The 26,673-nt window shown below is 40.4% G+C and overlaps 2 protein-coding genes and 1 long non-coding RNA gene across 9 annotated transcripts in view; 1 reads left to right on the forward strand and 2 right to left on the reverse strand.

Annotated features, from left to right (window-relative positions):
* Positions 1 to 2,944, reverse strand: part of LOC115783235 (arf-GAP with coiled-coil, ANK repeat and PH domain-containing protein 3-like) — a 91,011-nt gene extending 88,067 nt beyond the window's left edge. For all 6 annotated transcript variants that reach the window (XM_030733968.1, XM_030733965.1, XM_030733967.1 and 3 more), the window contains exon 1: positions 2,771 to 2,944. In XM_030733968.1, the coding sequence (XP_030589828.1) occupies positions 2,771 to 2,817 (47 nt within the window). In that variant the 5' untranslated portion in view covers positions 2,818 to 2,944. The remainder of the gene's footprint in view (positions 1 to 2,770) is intronic.
* LOC115783236 (uncharacterized) lies at positions 2,152 to 7,439 on the forward strand. The gene is made up of 3 exons (XR_004020193.1): positions 2,152 to 2,347; positions 5,953 to 6,139; positions 7,212 to 7,439. It is a non-coding gene; the product is annotated as an uncharacterized LOC115783236 (long non-coding RNA).
* Positions 7,440 to 19,029: 11,590 nt separating this feature from the next.
* On the reverse strand, positions 19,030 to 26,104 carry LOC115783385 (PHD and RING finger domain-containing protein 1-like). Of its 2 annotated transcripts, none has more exons than XM_030734188.1 (7): positions 25,592 to 26,104; positions 24,276 to 24,359; positions 24,058 to 24,191; positions 23,473 to 23,564; positions 21,972 to 22,171; positions 19,943 to 20,033; positions 19,030 to 19,862 (listed from the first exon to the last, which is right to left on the reverse strand). In XM_030734188.1, the coding sequence occupies exons 1-7, from the start codon at positions 25,757 to 25,759 to the stop codon at positions 19,828 to 19,830; spliced, it is 804 nt and encodes a 267-aa protein (XP_030590048.1). In that variant the 5' UTR covers positions 25,760 to 26,104; the 3' UTR covers positions 19,030 to 19,827. The 2 variants fall into 2 exon arrangements, with proteins under 2 accessions (XP_030590048.1, XP_030590049.1); XM_030734189.1 differs by lacking the exon at positions 25,592 to 26,104 and adding an exon at positions 25,387 to 25,558.
* Between the last annotated feature and the right edge of the window lie 569 nt (positions 26,105 to 26,673).

Genomic DNA, 26,673 nt, shown 5'->3' on the forward strand with positions numbered 1-26,673 from the left:
CACCTGCTTGCTACTGCCCATGTCTGCACCTGCTTGCTGATGAGGAACCGGTGAAATTAACATGCCGGCGGTATCGGAGGATCACACGATGGGGGACAGTGGGTGGGGTCCGCTTGCTAATTGTGGTGACAACGCTGGTTGATCAATCATCATCAATCATGAGAATCCCATGATCCTCTTGCTGAGATACCATAGCATGATGAGACAGCATAAATATGGTTACATTATGCCCACTGCCACTACACCAAACTGGTCTGTTCAAATCTGCAGTCTGTAAACCAGATGGTTACAATGGTGACAGCCATCTTCATATACAGTCTATGTGGCAGGCCCCCTATATATTTCAGGTTACTGTTCATGCCAGTACTGTATAGAGTGAAAACAGCAAATCAAAATGGGAGAAGAAGAATCTGACTGTCTGCAATTTTGTTTCACTAGATAATCCATTAATAAGCTGTCCGACCTTGAGCTGAGAAACAGAGAAGGCAGCCAAGTGTCAGCGATAATAGTGCAAAACATAATTCCTGCATGATTTTACATGTGTGGGAAGCAGCAGTGAATCACGCAAGTCCCAAATGTAAAAAGACCCGATTTCCCTGCTGCTACCTCGCAGCCATCCACCTCCAGTGCCGTTACATAACACTACATACTGTAGCTCCGCTTTTAGCTCCATAAAGGAGCCGTTTGAATGCCGTCTGAAAACACTGTTACAGGCTTCAGTGGCTGTGTGAACATGCGTTTACTTTGCCTCTTTCAGCATCTCTTCTAGTCACTTAAACACCCTGGGCAGCAGATAAAAGACTCTTCATGCACTGTAAACTGGAGGACAGCTCACTTGTGAGAACATCTCTCTGCAGCAGGCAAGAAAATCTGAAAACATGTGCAGCATAAAAGGGGGAGGAGGTACATTTTCACTCCATATTCCACCCATTCACGATGCACCGAGGCTTCTCCAAGCTCTGAATAATGAGGAAGGTGACTGTTTAGCATGCAGCTTGCCTCGCTGTGGCCTCGCCGCACTGCTTTGCATATGAAACGAGGAGGGAGAAGGTCGAGATGTGCCTTCCTCCGGCTCCAGATGGGAGTCATTAAGGTGCTGCTGCCAAGTCTGGAAGTCTTTGATTTGAAAGTAGAGATTTTTATCTCAGGGAGCGCACAAGTTCACTGAAGTCTGTTCACTGTAGCAGCGTTAAGGTACTTTAAATGAGAATTTCCATTTTCAGAGGGGAACACTGCACATTTATCAGAGAGATTTCACAATAAGTTTTTAAATCACAACATATTGTGTCGCAAAGAATCCTTGTTATTACAGCTGAGGCCCATAAAGGTAAAACCATATTTATTTATTTTATTTAAGCAGATTAGACAGGATTAGAAAGTTTAAGGAGTTAATCTGTGTAATTTGAGTCCAGGTTTATTTTGTTTAATTACTGGAAGTTTTCATTTATTTGATGTTTTGTTTGGAATATTTTATCTGTGCACCCTTTTTCCAAAATCTGATTTCACATTTTTGAAAATCTAGCAAATAATAAAGGAACCAAAAACTCAAAGGAGGGGGGGCACACTTTAGCACAAGACATATATGAACTGTTAATAAATGAAAAAGAATACAAATGTTCTGGATAATACTGTTGCATCATGTCCCATATATATAATTTTGTTCCGTATGTAGACCTTGATAAATCCACAGAAATTCAAGTTGTTAAATTATGCATGTTTAATTTTGTTTTTCACCTACTCTTTAAAGGCCTGAACACGACAACTCAGTGTGGAAATAAAAAGGTAGAAGATCTTTGATCATGCAGCCCTTGAAATTCTACAAATCATTAACTAACTTTGCAGTACTTAAATTTGCAATGGGACAGATTTTGCTCCAGTACTGTGAAGTCTTTGACTGTATTTGACATCTTTACTTTGTTGTACTGGTACTTCTTCTCTAAGTATCTTTCACCGGTGTACCTGTGAGAAAAACCACCCTGACTCCCCTCCCGTTTGACCAGCTCTTGACTCTGTGGGAGCACAGGACCAGGTTTAGATGTGGGTGTAGAAAATTCCTGACTTATTTATGTAACCTTTGGAGCACCCCTGTCAGGGACTTTGGCATAGTCTATGTGGAAATCTTCCGTTTCCTCTGATCTAGGGATCCCTGACACAAACAGTCTATTTGACCATCTATCTGAGCGCAGTAGTGAAAGTTTGCAGCTTTTCTTTGTCTCATAAGAAAGTGAAATTATTTCAGACCATTAATCGGCTAATGGGGCCATAAATGGGAAGAAGCTCATTCATAATAGAAATCAATACAGATGACGGCAGGCTCGTGATGAATGCTCTACAACAAAACCTTGCAGTAAGTGATTTCCACTAAAAATATTTAATTACTTCAGGAACGGGATAATCGTATCTTATTTTATAAGCCAGATTGTCAAATGGATGCTGATGAATTGAAAACTGTGGCGTTGTGAGCTCAGATATCAGCAGCTTCAGAGTCGGCCCATGTGACAACTCATGTGGCTGCATTGCTCATCATTATCATCGTGCCTACTGTAAGAAATGAGGCTGGAAAAAATGCGCACAGTCTGAATGACGCTCCAAACTGGGCTCGTAATCCAGCATGTACCGGATAAAAGTGCTGCTCCCACTGACTATCAGAGTGTCGCATTTTAATCTGAGAAGAAACATGTTAAATGTTGAAATACCAGCAAACGTGCAAAGAATTAATGCGTTCAACAGTTCAAGGAGACATTTAGGATACTGAGTTTTCTGCTCTTACCTAAACCGGGGTGAATCTTTAATGCAGTCCTCAAAATCCACCGTCATCTTGGGCTGGATTGGAGTTTCCACGCGGTTAAAACACGGATTTCATCTCCCGGGTGGCTTCAAGTAGGGATGTAAATTAGTCCACAGCGATCCTGCCTTCGCTGGCTCCTCCTGCAGCCGCTGCTCAGTCCGGCTCTGCTGATCCGGAGCCGCTTCACTCTGTACTCAACCCGCTGCTGCCTTCAGTGGCGCCTGACGAGCTCGGATTTTAGAGCTTCAATGCGCTCAACGGCACATTCATTAGATTTGGGCATAAAAATAGTACTTTACTTTAAACTTAAATATTATTTTAAACTTATTATTTTGTCCCACTAGTTTTTTTAAGGGAATGTTTCAGCTAACTTTGGAAGAAGACATATTAAAAGCACGCATTCAAGTTCTATCTGATAACGACCATGAAATATTTATGCATAATATTTAAATGATTATGCAGAACTCAAAAAGTGGCATGAAACAAAACAGATAAATGTAGCAGATTTAAAAGTGTAACATGTGCTGCTAGAAAAAAAAAATTGTAATAGCATGGTGCAGCACTGGAGTAAATGCACAGGTACCTTCCACTACTGTTAATAGTTGGAGCTGCTACTTATTTTTTCAGATTTTTTAAACTTAAAAATAAGCTGCAATGTAAATTAGAACATATAGCTATAAAGGTGAGACTGGCACAGCAGCAGCGATCTTCAACATCATATGCATGTAATATTGATTAATTTTATTTGGCCTTCTCGTCTTAGGTTATATATCATAAAGTCCTGTAGTGCAAAATTCTTTATCGTGTTTAATTAGCAGCATTTATTGCTCAGCTCAGTTTTTACACAATATATTCAGTAGTGTTCAGGTTGTAGTATTTTCACATATCCTTTATATGCGCTGCTCAAAAAAAAATTAAAGGAACACTTTTTAATCAGAGTATAGCATCAAGTCAATTAAATTCCTGGGATACTGATGTGGTCGGTTAAGTAGCAGAGGGGGCTATTAGTCAGTCTCAGCTGCTTGGGTGGCAATGAAATTAACAACAGGTGCACTAGAGGGACAACAATGACACAACCCCCAAAACAGGAATGGTTTTACAGGTGGAGACCGCTGACATTTTTCCCTCCTCATCTTTTCAGATTGTTTTTCACTGGTTTTGCATTTGACTAGAATCAGTGTCACTACTGGTAGCATGAGGCGATACCTGGACCCTACAGAGGTTGCACAGGTAGTCCAACTCCTCCAGGATGGCACATCAATATGTGCCATTTTCAGAAGTTTTGCTGTGCCACCCAGCACAGTCTCAAGAGCATGAAGGAGATACCAGGAGACGGGCAGTTACTCCATGAGAGCTGGACAGGGCTGTAGAAGGTCCTTATCCCATCAGTAGGACTGGTATCTGCTCCTTTGTGCAAGGAGGAACAGGATGAGCACTGCCAGAGCCCTACAAAATGACCTCCAGCACTGTCCAGGAGCTCAGAGATGCCCTGATCCAGATCTGGGAGGAGATCCCTCCACTGGCCATCATTTCATTAGGAGCACTCCCCAACATTATCAGGCATGCATGCCTGCTGCATCATTCTTTTTTCACTTTGATTTTCGGGGTGTTTTTGAATTCAGCCCTATAGGTTGATCATTTTCATTTCCAACAAATGATGTGGCATCCTTTCCTTCCTAACTCATTGCCCGGTCCGTATCAGTTTAGATATCCGTCATGATTTTTCCCCATTGAGTGCTGATGTGTTTTCAAAGTGTTCCTTTAATTTTTTCTTTTTTGAGCAGTATAATGAAAGAAAAAAAAAACTATATTTATATGAAACAAGTAGCCTTAAAGCCAACTTAATGTCTAATCATCATATTGTATTTCTGCAAGTTTATCATATCCTGGTCAGAGGTGAACATCATAAACAGATCCTTAAATTCAGGAAGTAGCATTATCAAAATGTGCTTTTATGCAGTAATATTTAAAGCAAAATATGCAAAAAGTATCACAGGTCTATTTTTTTATGTGGCTGTCTGAACAAATCAACTATTTTATGTTTTTTTGGGAAGACTAATTTTGAAAAAACTAGTAACAGCATTACCATTTCCAGTAGCTCGTGAAAGCAACATGGTAAAGCTGACATTCCACCTGATTTGAATGAACAGAGCAAAAATATTGCTGCCCAAACAGACAGCAACAATTTTCTATGAACACAGCAAAAAAGGAAACATTTAACATCACAATATGACATTAACTGTATCACCTAATAATGATAATAATGTTCACCTTTATCTTGTTCTTTGAATTTTGATTTTCCACAGCTGAAGATTAAAAAAATAAAAAAATAAAAAATTTTGTTGGGGAATTCCCATATTATAGGAGCCAAAGCAATAAATACAACCCAAGAAAATGTTTTAAATTAAGTAAAATAGATCTATAAGATACACTATGACAAAACAAAATGGCTCAATATGATTTTAAAAATTACACAAAAGAAATTAGCTGAAGTAATTAGAAAAAATAAAATATTCTGAAAAATTAAAGTCTAAGAATACAATTCAAGAGTAACAAGAAGTAAATGTTTAAATAACATTCACTGAAATTAAAAATAGGTATATTGTGCAACAAAGCAGAATAGCTCATTAAATCTAATAAAGCAAAATAAACAGAATATAACTGCTATAGAGAAAAGCACAGCAAATGTTAGATGGCATTACAGCACCCTAGAATAACAGAATGTAAAGTGTAGTGGGCAGTGCAACAAATAAAAATAAATTTAGTTTATTAAAACAATCTTTGCAGTGTTACAGTATTTGTAGATTCATCAGAGAAGTGGGATGAAAGTATTTTTATATTCTCTGGTGAACAGCCGTGAATAAGCAAACGCCCACAGTAGCTTCAGTTTTAATCCCTCTTAACTTCCACACCTTTGATGCAGAACGGTTTGTTTTCCATATCAAATCATCACATTTTGTCCAAGCTGTGAAACCTATTTCATGTAAAAACCTGAAAAGCCAATAGCCTGTAGCTTCTAACAAACACTTTGATTCAAAGGAGCACTTTAAAATGGCCTTTAATCCTGCAGGGTTGCCATAACTTCGTTTTTTTCCCATGCAGCTCTTAAATGATTCTGCGTTAAGAACTTCCACTTCCTTAACAAGGCTATTATTAATTCACAGGAAATGGGAAAGCTTGGAGAAAGAGCGCCTGTTTGGGATTTCTCTGCAGGTTTTCACTGAGCTCCATTGTTCCTCCTATCCTGGCTTTAAAAAGGCTGCAGCTCAGGCCATGAATGGAGATGATTTCACTCTTGGGAAGAACGCCATCATCTTTTAGCAGGAATGACAGAGACACTGGCTGTTGCAGGTTTGAAGCAGTACAATATTTCCAGCATAATGCACCATGTCACAAAGCTCAGATAATTTCACACTGCTTTCTTGACCGCGACAGTGAGTTCACTGTACTCAGATGGCCTCCACAGTCACCGGATCCAATAGAGCACCTTGGCTCTATTGGATTGGGAGATGCATATTTTCATGGCACTTTATAGTTCACATCTTTATTTCTTTATGTATTAAGAGTTTTAGAAAAATGTCTGAAGAACTGAAAAAATATTATCTTTTCTTATCAATTAAACTATTATTATTATTATATTATTGTGATATTTTTGTCTTCTTGTTCTGGTTGAATATAGAAAGTGATTCCGGCTTCATGAAAGTCCTCCTCTACTTTGTGGACTTAAGCAACAATTTCTCAGTCCTCGCCTTACCCCCAAGCTCCTTTTACTAATCTGAGATCAAAGCAGCCCCTGATTCTGAAGCTGTTGAGTCAGCAGCTGGATGATCCCAAAATGCAGACTGCCAGAGAAACTACACAGCAAACTTGGCAGCACACACATTTTCTAGATTGTTCTGGACTTTATTACAGCACCATAAGATCTCAGTAGGTGATGCATACGAGCACAGGCTTTCCTTTGATTTGATATTGTCTAAATGCCTGACTGGTCCAACCAAAGCACTGCAGCTTTTTAGACCGTATTGAATTATAAAGTACAAATTTAGAAAATATGCTTAATAATGCTGTATCCTAGGATATCGCTGCCAAATTTGTTTAAATAAGAAACAGTAGCAGCAAGTGGTTAGCCTCAACTCTCCAATTTCCTTAAGATTAAACAAAGAAAATAAGCTGAGCATGTTTGAGGGATTTCTTGCCCTGTGCTTTGCCTGTTGGAAGTCTCTGACTCTCCCTGAGTCCAGGAGGAGCTAAGAAGTGGTTTCTCCACCTTCTGGGTGGAACCAGGTTGTCGTGCCTCAGACCTGCATTTAAGAACCAGCTTGAGAACCCAGTCTCTGCCAGACTGTCGGCCTCCTATGTGTGGTAATCAGGCTCACATGTGCGACAATTCCTTGTGTTAATTTCTACATCTCCCTGTTTCCAGTGTCATTCCCCCTGGCTGCGCTGTGGATTACTCACCTGAATCTCCTACCTGCTTCTGTCTAGCTGGTCTGCTCGCCCTCTGACATCCTCTGCTCCTACGGAAAGCCAAACCAGTGGCCTCTATCTCAGGAAATCTCTTTCAGCCTTCTTAAATTTCCTCTCCTCTGGTCAGACCTGTACCCAGAGACATCTCAGAATCCTCTCACATTATCACAAATCTCCTTTGCACAATAAAGGCTATACGAATCAACAGCCTAGTCTCTTTGAGTCTTGCATTTGAATCCTCCAGTAATTATCATACACCTAGCTGGCTCTTCCTCTAGAGCCACCATGAGGTTCTAATTTTGGATTCTGAGTAAGATATTTGTTGCATAAGAGGTTCACCATTACCATGAATTACGATGTTTGCATTGCACCATTATCAGACTAAATTTGACATTTATCCCATACTTTCTAATAGCTTACATGATAAACTAAAATAATGAACATGATGATCATTACACCTGGTGACAGCCATGCATTTAAAGTGCCAAGATCCATATCCACATTTTTAGTTTTCTTCTCTATTAGCAAAAATCTGCATGTTTTTGTACTTTATTACTGGGTTTTGGTGCAGCCTTTAAGTTTATCCACTGTCATTAGGACTCCTACCATCTTTTTAACCCCACTCTCTTTTGATTGGCTGTCTCTCGCAAACAGAAGGGTTGAACAGCAGGTGCGTGGGGCTTCTGGGTCTGAGATGACCATATTAGGAACATCCCCTCTCAATGATTTCATACAGATCCAATTGTCTCTGACACTTTTGGAGAAGTCTGAAGGCTGAGTTTTCAGCTTATATATTTCGACCTTGTTATTTGAAAATTTTTAGTTATTATTTTTAGTAATTAAGTTCTGTAAGCCAAAATTTTAGGTTAGTATCTTGAAAGTTTGCATTAGATATCTCAAAATTTCAACGTACTCAAAAGATTTTCTGCCGCATTTTTTTTTCAAGTGCAAGCTTCCCTACATCTAGCACAATCACAAAATTTAAATTGGTCCTTTACATTATTTATAATAACTAGCATACTAAACTAGATAGAACATTGTGAAGACCTACCAAACATCAATAACTTAGGAAATGTATGTTAGCAAACCATATATTTTTTTAGATAACATAGCCTTACACTAAAACGCCACAATTTTTTACAGTGCTAAAGCTAAACTCCAGTTATATATATTAAACAAATTATACACTTCGAACTCAAAGTAGGCCACTTTCATTTATGCTAATTAGTAAATGTTATTATTCTCACACATTAAACTTAAGCAATGAGCATGTGATATTATGTTAAATATTAGCATGTTAGCATATTATTTTACACAAGTTAGCATGCTGCTGTCAGCTAATTTGTGGCATGAATGACATGTTAGACATGTTGTCTACGTCCATGTTTTATACGCAGTTGAAGAATTTGGACTTTTTCATTATTCCATTCACTTAGGGAAATGTACCAGTACCACTGGCAGCAAAATAACAGAATACTACTGCCACCATGCAAGTTGATACAGTGTTCTTGGGTTTGAAAGCCTCACCTTTACTCCTCCAAACATATCTTTTGTCACTGTGGCCAAACAGCTCAATTTTTGTCTCATCTGACCATAAAACTTTTCTCCAGAAGGTATTTGGCATGGCCTTGTGGGCAATTTCTTTTGAACTTGAAGGTGTCGATTTTGAAGCAGGGGCTTCTTTCTTGGTTGCAGCCTCTCAGTCTATAATGATATAAAACTTGCCTCACTGCGGACACTGATGCTGGTGTTCCAGCAGTTTCTAGTTCATGGTAGGCGTGAGCTTTGGTGGTTCCTGGGTTGTTCCAGCAAAAACATCCTAACCAATTTCCTCTCATCTGAGGGGTCTTCTTCCAGACCTTGGAAAAGTGGTGACACAATGAATAACTTGTACTTAACATACAGCTGTTCGAACTGATAAGTTTTGAATCTGTAGTTTTTTTGAAATGGCTCCATGAGACCTTCCCAACTTGTGTAAACCTACAATTGTCCTTCTTAGATCCGTGCATTTTCCCACTTTGTGAAACCTTTATAACCTGTGGAGAAAAAGACAAAAAACAGGCCATTTAAACGTTAAAAGCAGAGCAGAGTCACAGAATTTTGCCCCACAGCTGTGAAAAGCTATTTTTATCAGATTTGATTCTCTTCATGTTTTTATCTCCCACTGAAACTGCATGGCTCTCTAAGCATTATTTTCCACAGGTCTTGTTTGCCTTGTCTAGCTGTACCTTTATATTTTAATTAGAGTTATGAGAGTGGTATTGACCTTAATCTAAGATAAGTGTATTTCCCAAAATGTCAAACTATTCTTTTATGATTTGGATGATGAGATTTGGGGGCAGATTACAAGCCATCATATCAGTAATGAGCTCTTCATGTTTCATCTCCCGCTGCCTTTGTTGCCAACTCTGTGTGGCATGTACCGGGAGCAGGGATGAGTCTTGCCTCTGCACAGGGAGGCAGGGAGCTGTCGGCTCCCATTTTTGCTTCCATCACAGGCTCTCTCTTTGCAGACATAAGCACCGCTGCAGCATCTCTAGGAGAAATGTGTGGGTCTCCAGGATGGTGACCTACTTTTTCCTCCCCTGTTTTAGGCTGCCGGAGAAAGCCTCACTGCTGAGCACACAGCTTGTAATACTACCGATGGGCCATGTACAGATGCCGCATGGATGTTTTGTATTATGCATGCATATCTTCTTAGCACACTTACTTAGAATTTTAAATTCATTTTAATCTTGCACTATAACTGCTGTGCTTGTACTAATTGCATACTGGCATGATGTATAATATAGTATTTGTGTGCTACTGTCATCTGTCAGGCTTCTCTATTCAGCGTAAAAACAAAGAGGCTGAAATTGAAATTTTGCAGTTTGATGTTTTCTTCAGATTAGACTAAAGATTAATAGTACGCTTGTATAGAAAATAAAAAGCCAGAAAATATGGTCTAAAAATAGGGTGGCACTGGCCACCCCTGAAATATGGCCCCAGTGCCACCCTACCAGTGCTGTTAGGCTAGATTGCTGTTAACCTTACAGTGTCCATCACCATTGGATGAGAGCATGGATAGGAGGACCATTAGTAAGGTAAGTGGCCCCCTGGCAACCACCGGTTGCTAGGTAAAAATATGTATCCCCCAATCAGTTGGCGAACAGTTGCAGGAGGTTACTGGCAGTTGCTAGCATGAAATTGCTTGCAAACAGGTATATGGTGCACTAAAAATCCCCTATGTGACTGTAGCTTGTGTGGAAGTTGCAGACTTATCTGTAAAGCCCCCCAACTGCTCTTTGAGTGGTAGTGAGACTGTGGAAGTGTGACACAAACAGTTTGCTTTCAAAGTAAAAGTTGAAATGTGTTGGCTGCAGCGCTTGAAGCACAACTTTTACTTTGAAGATGAACTTTCTCTGTTCCTGGTTTGCTTTGTGCTTTTTCAAGTTTTACTACAGCTCGGCGAGTGGTTTGTAGTAGCTCGAGCTACAAGCGAATGCAGCAATCTGGTAGTGACGAAAGCAGGCACAAGGAGCCACCTTCTTAATTTAACCTAGTGACTGCCAGCAACCTCACCAACCAGTCAGGGAATACAACTCCAATATGGCGGACAGCTCTCGAGTAATGTGTGCGTGATGTCGTTCGAGAAACCTGAAAAATTGTGCCCAATGTCTTTTGCACCAATTTTTTCCCCAGTGCCACACCATTAAAAAAAATTCCTGGACATGCTCCTGCACACAGAGAGCTAATTAGCAGCCAAATTGTAAAACGTGTTATTGTGAGTTCTATTTACTATGATAATAAAGAGGCAGTCTTTCACCTTTTTCCTAAGTCATCATCTTTCTCTGGGATGAGCACAGACATGGATTGTGTGAGGATTGAGCCTTTAATGACGCTGTAATGCTGCAAAAATAAAACCTCAGCAAAGCTTTTTAGGCCTGTTTTTATTCATCTTGACAGGTGATTCCATACATACGGTTATTACGTCCCAGTGATGGCAGATATGTGACACATGACCTTTTTGAGTTTGAGGTGCATTTTTTTTTTTTTTTGCCAGAAGCTGTTTATAGTCGCTCTGAAATCACTGCTGACTTATTTAACAGTCCTGCCAGTGCACATTAACCCGCGAACCCGACATCTCAGCTTCTCTGTGTCACCTCTGGGTGTGAGACACCTCCCTGCATCTGTTTAAATGCATCGCTGCTGTTGCTGTAAAATACCTTTGCAGATTTTCAAGATTTACTTTATACTCTCTAATAAATATATGATGACTTATAAATATGGACCATTTAAAACCGATTCTAGAATATTACAAATTTAAGGACGTGAACGAGAGAGAACAAAAGATTCTTCCAGGCCAAACTTTGATGCAACATGTGCAACAAAAACAGATTTTACCTTTTCCAGAAAATTGAAATTGAATCTATTTTTGTGCTGTCAGAAAAATACAGTGAAAATAAAATAAAAACAAATCCAACAATGTCTGAGATAATCCCTGATTATTTCATGTTTCTGTCTTTAAAATATATTTTATCTATCAGTATTATTTCTTTGTTTTATTGTTAATTCATTTTTTTAAATTATTATTTCAGTTTCTCTCTAATTGTTCTTAATTTTATTCAGTGTACTTCTGTGGTAATTTAAATGAGATTTTATTCCTATTCATGCCATGGTCTGTGGATTTTGTTGGATTATTTTGAATTTTATTGTCTCTAGTTTCTGTTTAATCTTTTGACTCTGTGTTTAGTTTTTGTTTTCTTTAATATTTAGAAATCTTTCTATTTGATTCCTTGTATTTAAGTTTAGTCCAGCATCTGTGGTGTCATCTTGTTAGTTCCTGTTTTATTTTGTTAGTCCTCTCTTGTGTCTGATTATTGTCTTAATTAGTCTCAGCTGTGTCTTGTTACCCTGGTGTTTTCAATCTTTCTGTTTACCTCCTGTGTCTATTTAAAGCCACAGTTTGCCTTCTTTGGTGAGTCATATGGTATTTTAATAAGTTTAATGCTAAAAACAGGTTAAAGCTTGCGATGTGGAAACAGCGTACAACAAAGTTAACAGAATAACCTCTAAAAAAGTAAAACATCAGTTTTACTGGCTTTGCATACTTATTATCCTGCATCCTGAGCTCTGCATTGTTATTTTGGATTTTTTTTGTGAAATTTATATGCTAAAAAATGTAGATTATTCCCAATCCCAGAGAAAAGAAAACATCTCCAAGTTCGTCACATGCAGGACAAAAAATTACAGTGCATTCATTAAGGGGATGTGGATCAGTCATTCATTTGTACATCATTGCTAAGTAGGGTATGTAAAAGTACTTGTTGTACATCCATCCATCCATTCATCCATTTTCTTCCGCATATCCGAGGCCGGGTCGCGGGGGCAGAAGCCGAAGCACAGAAGCCCAGGCTTCCCTCTCCCCAGCCACCTCCTCCAGCTCATCCAGAGGGACCCCAAGGCGTTCCCAGGCCAGCCGAGATACATAATCTCTCCAGCGTGTCCTGGATCTACCACGGGGCCTCTTCCCGGTGGGACATGCCCGGAACACCTGACCCAGGAGGCGGCCAGGAGGCATCCTAATCAGATGCCCGAGCCACCTCAACTGGCTCCTTTCGATGTAGAGGAGCAGCGGCTCTACTCTGAGCCCCTCCTGGATGGCCGCACTCCTCACCTTATCTCTAAGGGAGAGGCCAGCCACCCTTCGAAGGAAACTCATTTCTGCCGCTTGTATTCGCGATCTTATTCTTTCGGTCACTACCCAAAGCTCGTGACCATAGGTGAGGGTAGGAACGTAGATCGACCGGTAAATCGAGAGCTTCGCTTTTACGCTAAGCTCCCTCTTCACCACGACGTACATTAATGTTTAAAAAATATTCCAAAACCTTTAAAAATTAACTAAAGCTATCTCAAGAATATGATGAAAAAAATGTGTCCAAAATGTCCACTAATTGTTTAGGAGAGATATCAACTGAAATTAAAATTGGGGGGTGTACTTTCTTGTAATATCAGTTTGTACCAGAAGGTGGTGCAGTGACTCAAAATAACCGTTATTTAACAAGACAAGTCATTAAGAGCAGATTGGGGGTAGGGTTAAAAAGAAATATCAGAAGTTAAAAAAACAGCAGCATATATTTGAACATTTAAATTAAAAACATTTAAATTTACTCACTGGTAAAATGCTGCCATCTGGTGGTGAAAGATTTAACAATGTTTTGCAGAGGGTGATTACGAAAAGTATCTTTATGAACAGAACGTACTTATGAACGGAGACTTAGTGAGTAATTAGAAGTTTTGACCTTGACTCTATTGTGTGTTAATCGTTTTAGGGTAAGCCTAAGTGCTTAAGGAATCACAGGCTTTACAGCGCAAAGCCCATTGGTTCTGCAGGGCTTTATCCACTGCAGTGTGTTTGCTCCTGTCAATGATGATCATGATTCTCTGTAAGGGAGACGGTGACAGGATATCATTAACAGATGAGAAGGTGAGTGCCGGGTCAAGAATGGAACTGAAAACAAAGGAAAATACTCTTCAGGAAGCATGTTTCACTGAGTCAGCTGGACTGATGTCAGATATTCAGACCAATTCACATCATCGCCACAAGGCATGAGGACTTCAGGGAGCAGGGTCATCCGGGGTCGTAGGGGTCAAACCCTGCTATATACGTCATTACAGCGGAAAAGATGACCTCTTCAGAAACCTCTTTAGTTAACTATTTATGTTGGTCCAAAAATGAGCCAGCAATGTCTCCACAGTGCACCTTACTTCTCCCCAAAGCCAGTTGAGAGTCTGCATGATCATCTGATTATGGGGCCTCTTAATGGATCCACCCTCTTGTTATAAATCCAGAGGTGAACAAGCGTTTGAGGTAATAGCACCCAAAATCTGGAAAACTCTTCCTCTTGCAATCAGGTGGACTCAATAACTGATTTGTTTTAAGCCTTTGATTAGCAAAGTGTGGTCCAACATCACTGACAGTTCCCTTGGCCCCTTGTCTACTAACGCAAAGCTCATTCCCAAAAATGTAGTTCAGTTTGATTAGCTTTGAACCACAATAAATAAATAAAACCAATGTTTTCACACTCTCATCTGGAAAAAGTCATTCACACATTTATTTTCTCAAGACTTGATTATTGCAACTCCCTCCTCTTTCACCTTCAGCCGGTTCAGAGAGCAGCAGCTCAGCTTCAAACTGGTTTTTGGAGACTGTCACATTACTCCACCTGGTTTCTCTCCTTTAGTTTCCTATACAATTACTAACTTATTTAAAGATTTAATTGATCACATCCTTAGACCCTTAGCTCAGGCCCCTCTCTCTACACCAAAGTCACGACCATGTTTTTGCTATCATGACCCCCTCAACTTTCAAATAAACTGCCTGAAGAGGGAAGGCTTGCAAAAGAAGTAAGCTCCTTGAAATCACTTCTTAAAACACGTTTTTATAGATCTGCTTTTATGTGGTTCCAATACATGAGTTCCTCGTGGAAGGGATGAAACGTGAAAAAAAAATTAAACGTTAAAAAAACAACATGAATCTCAATGATTGAAGTGAGACGTTTTCACTGATTTCAACACTAGGTTTCATTTTTATGTCAAGTCAGTTTTATTTATAGAGCACATTTTAAAACAACAGAAGTTGACCCAAAGTGCCTTACAGGCAAACTCATTTGCTGTCTTATGGCAGCACACAGCTGCAACATGTACATAATGGTCTGCAAAACTTACTTAAATAGCATTATACCTCTGCTGAGCAGGTCAGGGCATTATGTCCAAACAGCTATGGCCGGTCATGTCACCTACTAAGAACAGAGGTAGCTGCTGTAAGTCGGTAGGTTGTGGCACCATCTCCAGATAACTGCAGCAGATCGTGGGTATAACCTCCAAAGTGCTGCGACACATTGTAGCATCATCTCAAGACAGAGGCAACTGCCCGTCTCCTGTCTGTGTAGATTCTCAGTTATCCAGGTCATAGTAGTCTCTGGAGCTTGAAAAAGGCGACTGGACTTCTTTTTGTTTCTTGAAGACGTTTCACCTCTCATTCGAAAGGCTTCTTCAGTTCTCAACCAAATGGTGGAGAGACCCAGGTATTTAAACCCCTGTGGGCGTAGTCCCCTGGAGGTGGTTATGACCCTCTATTGATCATGTGCTTGAACACATGTGCCCAGGTGTGAAGGGGGCGTGGGTCATATTTAATCAGTGGTTTCAGTTGAAACCAATTTAGGACTCCGCTCCATTGTTTCCTGTGGCCTATTGAGGTCACTGGAACAAAGGTGTGAATGGGGGTTGAGACGTCTGGGAAGGGAGCTCAGGACAGCACTGTAAGCGGGGGAAAGTTGGTGACGTAATCCACCTCCTCTGTTCAATGATGGTTGTTCACAGTGGACATAGATGGCTTCTTTCACTCCTCTTTCAAACCATCTGTTTTCCCTGTCCAAAATGTGGACATTGGCATCCTCAAAAGAGTGCCCTTTTTCCTTCAGATGCAGATGTACTGCTGAATCTTGTCCTGTCGAGGTGGCTCTTCTATGTTGTGCCATTCGTTTGTGAAGAGGCTGTTTGGTTTCACCAATGTAGAGGTCCGAGCACTCTTCACTGCACTGAACAGCATACACTACATCGCTGATCTTGTGTTTGGCGGGTTTGTCCTTGGGATGAACCAGTTTTTGTCTTAGGGTGTGACTTGGTTTGAAGTATACTGAGATGTCATGCTTGGAGAAAATTCTTCTGAGTTTCTCTGACAAGCCTGACACATATGGGATGACAATGTTGTTCCTCTTGTCCTTCCCATTCTCTGTAGTTTGTGTTTGGCCTTCATTCCTGCCAAACACAAGATCAGCGATGTAGTGTATGCTGTTCAGTGCAGTGAAGAGTGCTCGGACCTCTACATTGGTGAAACCAAACAGCCTCTTCACAAACGAATGGCACAACATAGAAGAGCCACCTCGACAGGACAAGATTCAGCAGTACATCTGCATCTGAAGGAAAAAGGGCACTCTTTTGAGGATGCCAATGTCCACATTTTGGACAGGGAAAACAGATGGTTTGAAAGAGGAGTGAAAGAAGCCATCTATGTCCACTGTGAACAACCATCATTGAACAGAGGAGGTGGATTACGTCACCAACTTTCCCCCGCTTACAGTGCTGTCCTGAGCTCCCTTCCCAGACGTCTCAACCCCCATTCACACCTTTGTTCCAGTGACCTCAATAGGCCACAGGAAACAATGGAGCGGAGTCCTAAATTGGTTTCAACTGAAACCACTGATTAAATATGACCCACGCCCCCTTCACACCTGGGCACATGTGTTCAAGCACATGATCAATAGAGGGTCATAACCACCTCCAGGGGACTACGCCCACAGGGGTTTAAATACCTGGGTCTCTCCACCATTTGGTTGAGAACTGAAGAAGCCTTTCGGATGAGAGGTGAAACGTCTTCAAGAAACAAAAAGAAGCCCAGTCGCCTTTTTCAAGCTCCAGAGACTGCCTGTTAGATCATGGCATCTCTCCCAAACAGAGGCAGCTGCTGGGGTAGATTGTGGAATCATCTCCAAACAGCTGTGGCGGGTCATGGCATTTATCTCCAAACTGCTGCAGCAGGTCGTGGTGACATCATCTCCAAACAGCTGAGGCAGGTCGTGGCATCGTCTCCAGACAGAGGCAGCTGCTGCTGTAGTTTGTGGCATCACCCCAAACAGCCACGGCAGGTCCTGGCATCACCTTCAAACCACAGCGTGTACCCCAGAAAATCAGTGGCATCTGAGGGTGGTCCTCTAAATGCCACAACCAGCTGCCACTACCATGATTTGAGTCAGCCACTGCTTCTGCACAGCTTTGCGCAAGACAAACACACAATCCTGGTGGTCCCCCAAGGCAGTCAGGAAAAAAAAAGGATCTCCAAGTCTCAAACTACATTTCCAGGCTCTGAACTGAGTTCCTGTTCAAAATAAAGGAGGTCAAATATGTCTGGATCTTGTTCATTAGTAAAGTGACATTGACGTGTGGATTGGTGCAGCGTCAGCAGTAAAGCGGAAGGCAAAGCTTTCCAGCTACCATCCTTGTTCCAACACTCATATAGTCACGAGCTTTGGGAGAGAGAGAATGCGGTTACAAGAAGCCAAAACAAGCTTCCTCTTCAGGGAGGCCCTAAGAGACTCAACAAGGAGCAGTTATTGCTGCTCTTTGTTGAACACAGTCAGTTGATGCCTCCTGGTTGCTTTCCACTGGAAGTCCTCCCTCCAAATGGTCAGATACCCTGAAGATCCTGGAGAGATAATACTTCTCATTTGGCCTTGGAAGACCTTGGGATCCCCAAGGGGAGGTGGAATGAGGGATGTCTGATTCTCCATATGAACATGGATTTGATGTTATAGTTTAGAGAGTTTTAGAGGAGCTGCTAGGTGGAGTTTTTAAAAATGGTTAATGAATAATGCATGCAGCTGCTCCCCAATGATCCAAAGGTGCTTATCCAAGTAAGGTTATACCAACAAACAAGAAACTGAGTGCTTTCCTGTGTACACATTGTCTAACGCACCTCACAACATCTCGGCCAGCGCATTTTACCCATCTCAGTTCTGCTCAGCAAACATGGCTAAACAATGCTTTTGTTTTTCTCTGCTCGTTGTTTTAGGGGGAAAGTAGGGCAAGAAGAGCTACAGGCTTGTGTATGTGCCAGCCCATCGAACATCACAAACACACACACACACACACATACATACCAAATGAGCACGGATACACAAGCTTTAATAACTTCACTCTAATATCATCACGGTGAAATGAAGGGATGTCTGAGCAGGTTATGTTAGTGGGATGATTGATTTTTTTTTCTTCCAAATCTGTGCTCTGAGGACATCAAAGGATGGATTTAATATCAAGTGACCACATGGATGTGAGTGTGTCTACAGGCTCCCAAGGAGACACAGAGGCTGGTGTTCTTACAGTAGGTGATGGCTTGGCGCTGCTGAGGGAGGCGGACAAGGGACGATCAGAGGAAATTCTTGCTATTGAAGTTCAAGTCTCTGACTCTCAAACACCTCTGCTGTCTCACATACTTCTGCTTGCTGAGGTCCGACTACCTGATGTGACTGTGAGGTGATTTTAAGAGATGTACGCCAATTATCCCAATTAAGTTAAACGTAATATGAATTTCAGTAAAAAAAATATTGAAAAAAATATCAAATTCAACAAAGAAAAAAATTAAAATGGCTTACTAAATGCAGTAAAAGCAACATAGCAAATATGACATTAAATTTATGCTCTTTTCCAGATGCATTTTTTTAATTCTTGGACTTAAGAAGCTTTGCATTTTCAGACTTTGTAACCTTTTCCAGACTGATAGGAACAGCTGAGAAACAAAGACTGTTTCTCAGCTGTTCTTCTAGATCCTGGCATGATGCGTTTCACACTGTCAGACACAACACAGGGCCAGGTAGGTTTTGGATAGCTTTTCCCCCTTAATAAGTGAAATCATCATTTAAAAACTGATTTGTGTATACTCAGGTTATCTTTGACTAATATTAAAATTTGTTTGACAATCTGATGTTTGAGGTCTTGCTGCATGTTTGATGAACATGAAGTCCATAAAGATATCCAAACTTACCTTCACACTCAGTCTAAAGTATCCAATTTATGGTCTGTGCTGGTACAATATTTTCCATTGAGTTCACAGTCTTACGTCTTTGGTTGTATTGCTGAATGCTGGAGCTGCTTTATTGTAATGATTTTATGGGCAAACAACACAAGCACCATAAACATTAAGACAAGACATTTGCTTTAAGACAAAAATATTTCTCCAACAGAATGAGTTAGCCTTTTGTTGGGCAATATTTTTGGTAATCCTCAACTTCAAAATGTGAAAAATGTTTCCAATAACTTTGAACAAAAAACAAAACAAAGCAAAAATGAAAGCATTTATTGACAGTTCTTTTTTGTGGAATGACGAACCACCAGGACTGGACCTGAAGCTTCTGGTACTGAACCCGAACCTGTAGTTCAGGTAATACAATGCTGCCATCTTGTGGTCTGTTATGAAAAGTGCACTTGTAGCTGCAAATAGTTTCAACACAGACACGGAAGCTATCGTGGTCAAGATATGATCATGGTATCAAAATAAAGGGTAAAAAGGAGACCTTCCATAAGCCATAACTTCTTTTGACCAGCCACCTATTGCACACGGTGAGAGCCCTGCTCAACAGTCCCAGTTTCTCATGTTGCTCATTGGAAAAAATTAATTGTCCACCCCTGCTCTGCATCTAAGACATTAAATTGGTGCAGTTTTGCTATTTATGACACATCCCATGATACTGATGCTCAGAGTTGGTTATAGAGATTTGGGCATTAGATTGTGACACTTTGGGGAGGGGGGGTCCTGAAAGGTTTCATGTGGATACTTCCTGTATTTAAAGCTTAAAAATGTGGGAAAAAATAATTAAAAGCACTGAATTTTGACCCACCACGGACTCTAAGGGTCTGTAAGTCAGAAAATCTTCATAGTATGAAGGTAAAATTTTCCATGACTTCATTAAATAAACGTATTTATTGTACAAAAAGAATTGACCGATTTTTCTTCTAATCAGTTTGTTGCTGTCAGACGTTTAAGCTGCACGCTTCCGTCTTCTTCTCTTCATCTCTGCAACATACATTCACAAACATTAAACATTATATAAGCAAATGTGATGGTCTTCACAGCACTGACAGCTGTTTACTTACTGACTGAAGTCTGGCTGGTTTCACTCTGATTAAGAGCTTCATCAGTTGGGACTGCAGGCTTTGATGCCCTCAGCAGGTATTTAGGTACATGCTGAAAAATAAAGAGTTCAAATTCGCAATGAATAAGAAACAGAAAAATGGTCCATCTATTTTTTCCCCTCAAATCAGAAATACATTTTTTTTTGTGGTGTCAGATAAACTTTCCCATCGACCACTATAAAGTTACTGCAAAATGGAGCGGTGCGTAACGCTTGTCTCTTAGCGAGGACGACATGACTGCAGACAAACTCAGTCAAAAATTTCAGGTGAAAACACCCTGAAACTTTCCTTGGGGGGAAAAACAAAAAAACAAACCCTTTCTGCAATACAAGAGCAGTAAATTTAGGTCAGATTAGTGAGTAATATCACAAACTAACCACCTCCTATTACCAGTTTTATTTTTTTTATATAAATAAATACATTTATGTGCAGGGCCCACACTTTGGAAACCAATGCTGTAGAAGATAGGCCCTTCTCACCATGTGTGTGCTTTTCTCCAAGCCCACTCCTGTTTTCCTGTCTCTATATAAAGAGAAGTTGAATCACGAAGCGCCCACAGACGACAACAATGAGCTGCTTCTCATCTCTGATTGCTGAAGTCTTGTCTTCAGGCTTTATTTGTGTCAAGTTTCCATCGATATGCATCTTTGCAATGCCTAAATCTACTTTTGTTCTTGTGTTTTTTATATTACTTCTTGTCTCCAGATACTTGCACATACTGAATCCTATACTAACACCAAGTTCTAAAATGTAATAAGTGCATTATCAATGAAATTAATTGGCAACATTTCGAAGTATTGCACCATGTAACATGAGGCCAGAAACTGCAGTGGGGTACAGCAGGAACTTCAACAAATGCCCCTGATAGTATATTCTGTTCATCCCCAGTGCCATATTTTAGCTTTGTGTGATTCTCACTTTAATTACTTATACTGAGCCTTGGTTTAGCCTGCCAGTTAACTGTCTGAAATAAGCTGTTTTTCTTCTTCTGACTGGCTGCCCCTCATCAACAGAAGGTTTGAACAGCAGGTGGGTGGAGCTTCTCTGATCGAGATGACTTTATTATTTTTGCTCTCACCGGTGATCGCACACACATGAAAGAGCAGGAAAAAAAAATATCAGAAACAGCAGTTTGCAGCAGTCTGAAGCCTGAACTTTTGGCTCGCAGGACTTATGCATAGATATGTACACATTATTTAAAACTTTAGTCATGTTTACTATGAGCATCCAACATTGCAACAATATCTATTTAACAGAAAATAAGAAAAGCATGACACTTCCTTCCTCTAAACTAGTGACAGTTTTTAGGCCCACAAAGAAGAACCTAAGCTTTTTTCAGACAGGAACCCCAAACAGGCGCAGCTGCCCTGCTCTTCACCAACAAGCCTACTACAGATCTGTGTGCACACACTTAACATGGTGGAAAGTTCTTCGTGCACCAATGTTAGCAAAACAGCTCCAGGAAAAAAAACTAAACAAAAACATTCAGCAAGGTAGAAAATGTGGTTAAACACCACAGTGCTGCTCGTACAGTAACAAGTATGCACTGCATAATTGTTAACATCAGAGAAACCACAAATGGGGTCTTTTCTTCCTGAGTGTCTGACAGCTGCTCATTTAAGTTAAGTAAGTCCCTCGGTCACACAGGCTTAGAGACCGGTTGGTGACCCCCTGGCAGCTCCTGTCACTAGAGAAAAATGTGGATTCCCTGACCAGTTGGTGAACGGTTGCTAGAAGTTGCTGGTAGTCACCGGGTGAAATCAGTTGCACAGAGGGTGCAGCAGCAAAAACCTTGGTCACTAGGAGTGTGTACTTTGCATGGAAGACATTGACTTGTCTGCAAACTGGCAGAACACTTGTAAAAGTTGTAAAATTGCAATGCAAACTGAAAACAGGGAATTTTTGGCCTCAAAGTAAAAATTGTGTCTTACTGATGCACAATAACAGCTGTTCTTTGAATAAATGGTACTCTGTGTAACACTGAACTTACCCAGGAGGTTTGTGGTCGCGGAATTGGACTCCTGCCAGCTCTGCTCTGGATCCTCGTGCTGCGTCGCCGTTCGGTTGAGCTGCTGGGACGATTCACGGTGGAGGGCCGAAGGCGACTGCCGATAGAGGCAGTTTCTTCCACTTCAGCCAGGAGGTCTGTGAGTTCTCCATCACTGATCTCCTCTTCTGCCAGGGAGCTCTCTGTTCAGCAACAGTTTCATAAAAATAAACATGCGTAATCCTGATGCATTTTTTGTTTGTCTTTTAATATATATGTTGTTTTTTTCTAGTAAAAGGATCAAAACCATTGATGTTATTGAGTCATTTAACATAAGATGACTCGATAATGTAAACATCAGTGTTTTAAACATTTAAAACACTGCGGTGCATTATGTTTTCTTCATTTTATTACATTTTTGACCTTTGATTACAATTGTATTTTATAAAACTTGTACATTGCACTGAATTACTAAGCAACTGAAACCTCATCACACGTTAACACAACAGGGGGAAATAGAATTAGCTGAAACACACAGTTCATTACAGTCGCAGGTTGAAGTCTTTAACATTTTTAAAATTTTTCTTGCTTTTTTGTGGCGAGATTTCTCCAAACTGTCTCAATCAGAATTACACTGGAATGCTCGTTTGTCTCATTGTTTCACAAGATAGCGTTGATTCAGATGCGACTACAGCAAGTTACCAGTAGGTGTCCCCACGGAGACGGGTGTCAGATTGTTTTGAAACCTGGATACAATTCTGGGGCAACCGCTTCGAATGTTTCAGTTATTCACAAAACCTCCGTTTGCCCAACTAGTCTGCAAACACTCACAAATGACTCACAGAGTGGTCGTGAAACCTGAAAAATTCGATCACAAACCGGAAACTAAACCTTTGCTTTCAAAGTAAAAGTTGTGCTTTACTGCTGCAGCTATCACATTTCAAAAACGTTTACTGGCTCTGGTTTGTTTTTCACTTTTTCAAGTTCAACTACTAATCAGTGAGTAGTTTGTGTTTGCAGACATGTCAGCATCTCACGTGCAAACTATGGGCATCCGCTGCAACATGCTAGCAGCCAAAGTAAAGAGGTTTTTGGTGTAGCCACCTGTACTTTTCTGCAACCAGTTTCTCAGAGCAACAACTAGCCACCATTTGGGAAACATTCCCCTTGTGATCAGTGGTTGCTGACTGTGGCCTTACCAAGATATCTGTTCAGACCTCCTGATTTCTCACTGATGGCTATGATTTTAACATTAGCAGCTCATGAATATAAGCCTGTGGTCTTTTCGTGTGTGTACTGATTTACATTTTTATCCTCTTTAAGAGGAAAAACTACTGTTTCTTATCGCTCACATGGACCTCTGCTGCTCTTCTGTTCTTTGTTTGCTGTGGGTATAAACTCAGTTACAAAAGTGACTTTAAATGTCATCAGTAATGCTCCATTATCCTACACACGAACTTAGGGGTCACCAACCTGAAACTGCTCTTTAACTACACACTTTTACCTGTGTGATGAGGAGTGACTGCACACTCAGGACAAATCCAGTCACCTTCGGGTCCCGTGTTTAAAGATGGTCTCAAGCAGTGCATATGATACCTGGAAAAAGAAATTGTAATTCTTGGATATATTTTTCCTTTTTCTCTTGTCTAAAGTTCACCTATCTTTTCCTGCTGATCCTTTGCTGACATTTTATACACACAATAATTACAAGCAGACAGACCACATATGAGGATGGTTCCCTTTATTAGCCATTTAAATCTGTGCATGTCAACTTGCATGTTGTCATGCCAAAACTTCCAGGGTAGGTAAACTTTTGCTCAGGGTCATTTGGGTAGTTTCTGTTGTCATTATGATATAAAAAGGGCAAACACAGTTGTCTGATAATAAATGGCTTCACTAAACCACTAACCATGAATGAAAGAAAAGTTTTTGTGTTATCATTCACATCCTCTGAAAAATGGTCAAAAAAAATTCTGCCGGGGAAAGTAAACTTTTGAACACAACTGTACAAAACATCAGTGGAGACATTCAAAAAGTGTCACAGGGTGGGGAATCGCGACAAATCAAATCAAAATATTTAAATTCATACCCTGAATCACAGAGTACGCACACCAGCAGCCGGTGCCTCCGGTCTCCACGCCCACATTCCTCACAGATAACCGCAGCGCTGCTCTCCTCCTCTTCATCGTCGCCATCATTCTTTTTCCATATCCTCACTTTGATCTACAGGAGCACAAACACTTCAGCACACACCGGCACTTTTCACATATATTATTCATATATTTCTGTATACTTCCTCCATCAAACCTTCTTTTGAACGTTGCCTCCGGGACTCGGTCTCTGGTGGATGAAAGCAAAACTGATCCGATCCACTGGGCAAGTGTTAGCTGTCTGAAAATCAATGCAAAGCAACTAAATTTGTCAGAATTAACAGTGTCTTATAATTTCATTCACATGTGTTTGTAACTATTTATTGAATGATGTGCTAATTATTTTTTTTCCTTAGTCAAACATGATGGTAAACATAATACACAGTTGTGGTCAAAGGTATGAATATCATGGTAATTTGGGGCTTTCAATGGCTTTTTGAACTGTTCTTTTTCCAAGGTAAAATTATTGTGTAGCATACATCTTTAACGACTTAAAAAAAAAAAAGACGTCGGTGCACAAGTTTACATTTATTCAGGATTTTCTCTAATCCACACAGGGTCAAACGCATACATACACCCCCACTAATTTTAGAAAGTTGCACCTTGATCAGATGCTTTTGGTAATTATCAACAAGCTTCTGGCATATTAATGTGCCATCCTGGAACAGCTGGACTACCTGTGCAATCTGAATGGGCTGCAGGTACTGATTCATGCTACCAGCAGAGACAAGAACACGAGAAAACAGCTAATTTTGAGAAAAAAAAAATGTCCAGAGGAATAAGGAAAGAGAAATGGTCTGTGGCCACCGCCTCCAAAACCATTCCCTTTTGGGGGGTTATCTTGTTGTTGCCTCTCCATTGCGACTGTTGTTGCTTTCATTTGCACCACATGGATTCACAGCGGTTTATGCTTCCTAACTGGTCACACACACCACACATCCCTGAAGTTTAACTGGCTTTGCGTTTTACTGTGCTGATCAAGTGTTTTTTTTTAAACAATTTACTGTAATCCTAAAATTCTCTTGTAAATGGCCTCATGTTGAAAAAAAAATAACATTTAAAAAAACAAAGTTAAAAGAACAAACAAAGACTGGCCACACTGCCTGTGGTAAATGTTTGATAATTCACAAATAACCTGTCAATAAGTTCAACATCGCAGATATATGTTTGGTCATTATTTCAGTGTGTTGCTAAGCAGATCTTTACCTGAAACCAGACGGCTCTATTGATTAAACTGTTTCTAATCAACATTTTGAATCTCTGCTTACCTGCTGCATACAGATCCTTCCTATTTTGGTGTCAAACGAGCTGGTATGGCTCTTAACCGACAAATTATTTCAGTCATATTAAAAGCAAAACTCCGAGCATAATCACCCCGTCAAGATGTGTCAAATTTGGTTTTCTGTCATGTATGGCAGCAAATAGATTGTGCACTGGTAGTTGGACACAACAAGTGAAAGACGGTGAGTTTACCTGGGACCACTGGAGAATACATTCAAGGCAAAAGACGTGCTGGCAGTTCTCCAGAGAGCCCACAGTCTGCTTGTCAAAAGGATTCAGGCAAATGCAGCATTTCACTGAATCGCACATCGAATCTTTGCTTTCTGCACCAGCGGCATTCAAAGCAGGTGACTTATCCATCCCTTACATTAGATCAGTATTAATGACTGATGTTCTGAATCCGTTACTGCTTGCACACGGTTAAAACGGGACAATTATACTGGAAAAACGAAACCTGCATAAATGCTTCTAAGCCAACTCTACCTTTCTCTGGTTTCTAACAGAACCGACCACAACAACCGGACAGGCAGCATTAGCCGCTACTATCATGAAGCCGTTTCCGGTTGCCGCGTTAAAATAATATTACTATTAACTGATCTTGACTTTTATTTAGTTTGTGGTACAGCATATCACTTAAAATTCGCGTGTAAAAGTAAATATATATAGCTACTATATTTTTCAATCTTCACGCTCCGCGACATCCGCGAAAACATCCGGTCGTGTCCTTTCAGGCTAAAAGCGGCAGATTTCGATTGTGATTGTGGCGCAATGCACTAACTTGATATCATTCACTTCCTGAATTAATCAGATTGTTAGAAATTCCGAGAAACCTTTTCATGTACAGAAAAAAAAAACGAGATTAACGAGATAATATTTCTCAAGCGACATGGTATCTTAAAACCCTAAAAGACCCATAAATGACTTGACATCTTGATTTCATGATCAGACTAGCCGTTTATAAGTGTCATCTATGTTACTCAAATCGGCCAATATCTCCCTGTGGTCAAACCAAAAAGAAAAATAAAACCGTATTTTTTTTTGGGCGGGGGGGGGGCATTATTACTCATGAAATCAAGCCTCCAGGTCATTAGAAACTCTTCTGGAATTTAAGTTCTCATTAATGCCTCTGGGGGTACCTTGCTCTCCCTGTCCTGTGTTTTGGCAGCTGAGCCAAATCAGCCATCACGCTATTAGTAGTTAAGGTCAGGGAGAGGAGCTCCCTAATGTCAGAGTGCCTTTTGCCACACAGTGTTGGTTGTGGGTTTGTGTTGGTT

This window comes from Archocentrus centrarchus, chromosome 7 (assembly GCF_007364275.1).
Source record: "Archocentrus centrarchus isolate MPI-CPG fArcCen1 chromosome 7, fArcCen1, whole genome shotgun sequence".
Lineage (NCBI taxonomy): Eukaryota > Metazoa > Chordata > Actinopteri > Cichliformes > Cichlidae > Archocentrus > Archocentrus centrarchus.

Excerpts from the sequence above, each read along its gene's own strand:
- LOC115783385 (XM_030734188.1), bottom strand. The coding sequence starts at position 25,759 with ATGGATAAGTCACCTGCTTTGAATGCCGCTGGTGCAGAAAGCAAAGAT. Across the intron at positions 24,360-25,591 it reads GTATTCTCCAGTGGTCCCAG|ACAGCTAACACTTGCCCAGT; the intron begins GTAAACTCACCG and ends ATTGATTTTCAG. Across the intron at positions 20,034-21,971 it reads CGCGACCACAAACCTCCTGG|CATGTACCTAAATACCTGCT; the intron begins GTAAGTTCAGTG and ends TTTATTTTTCAG.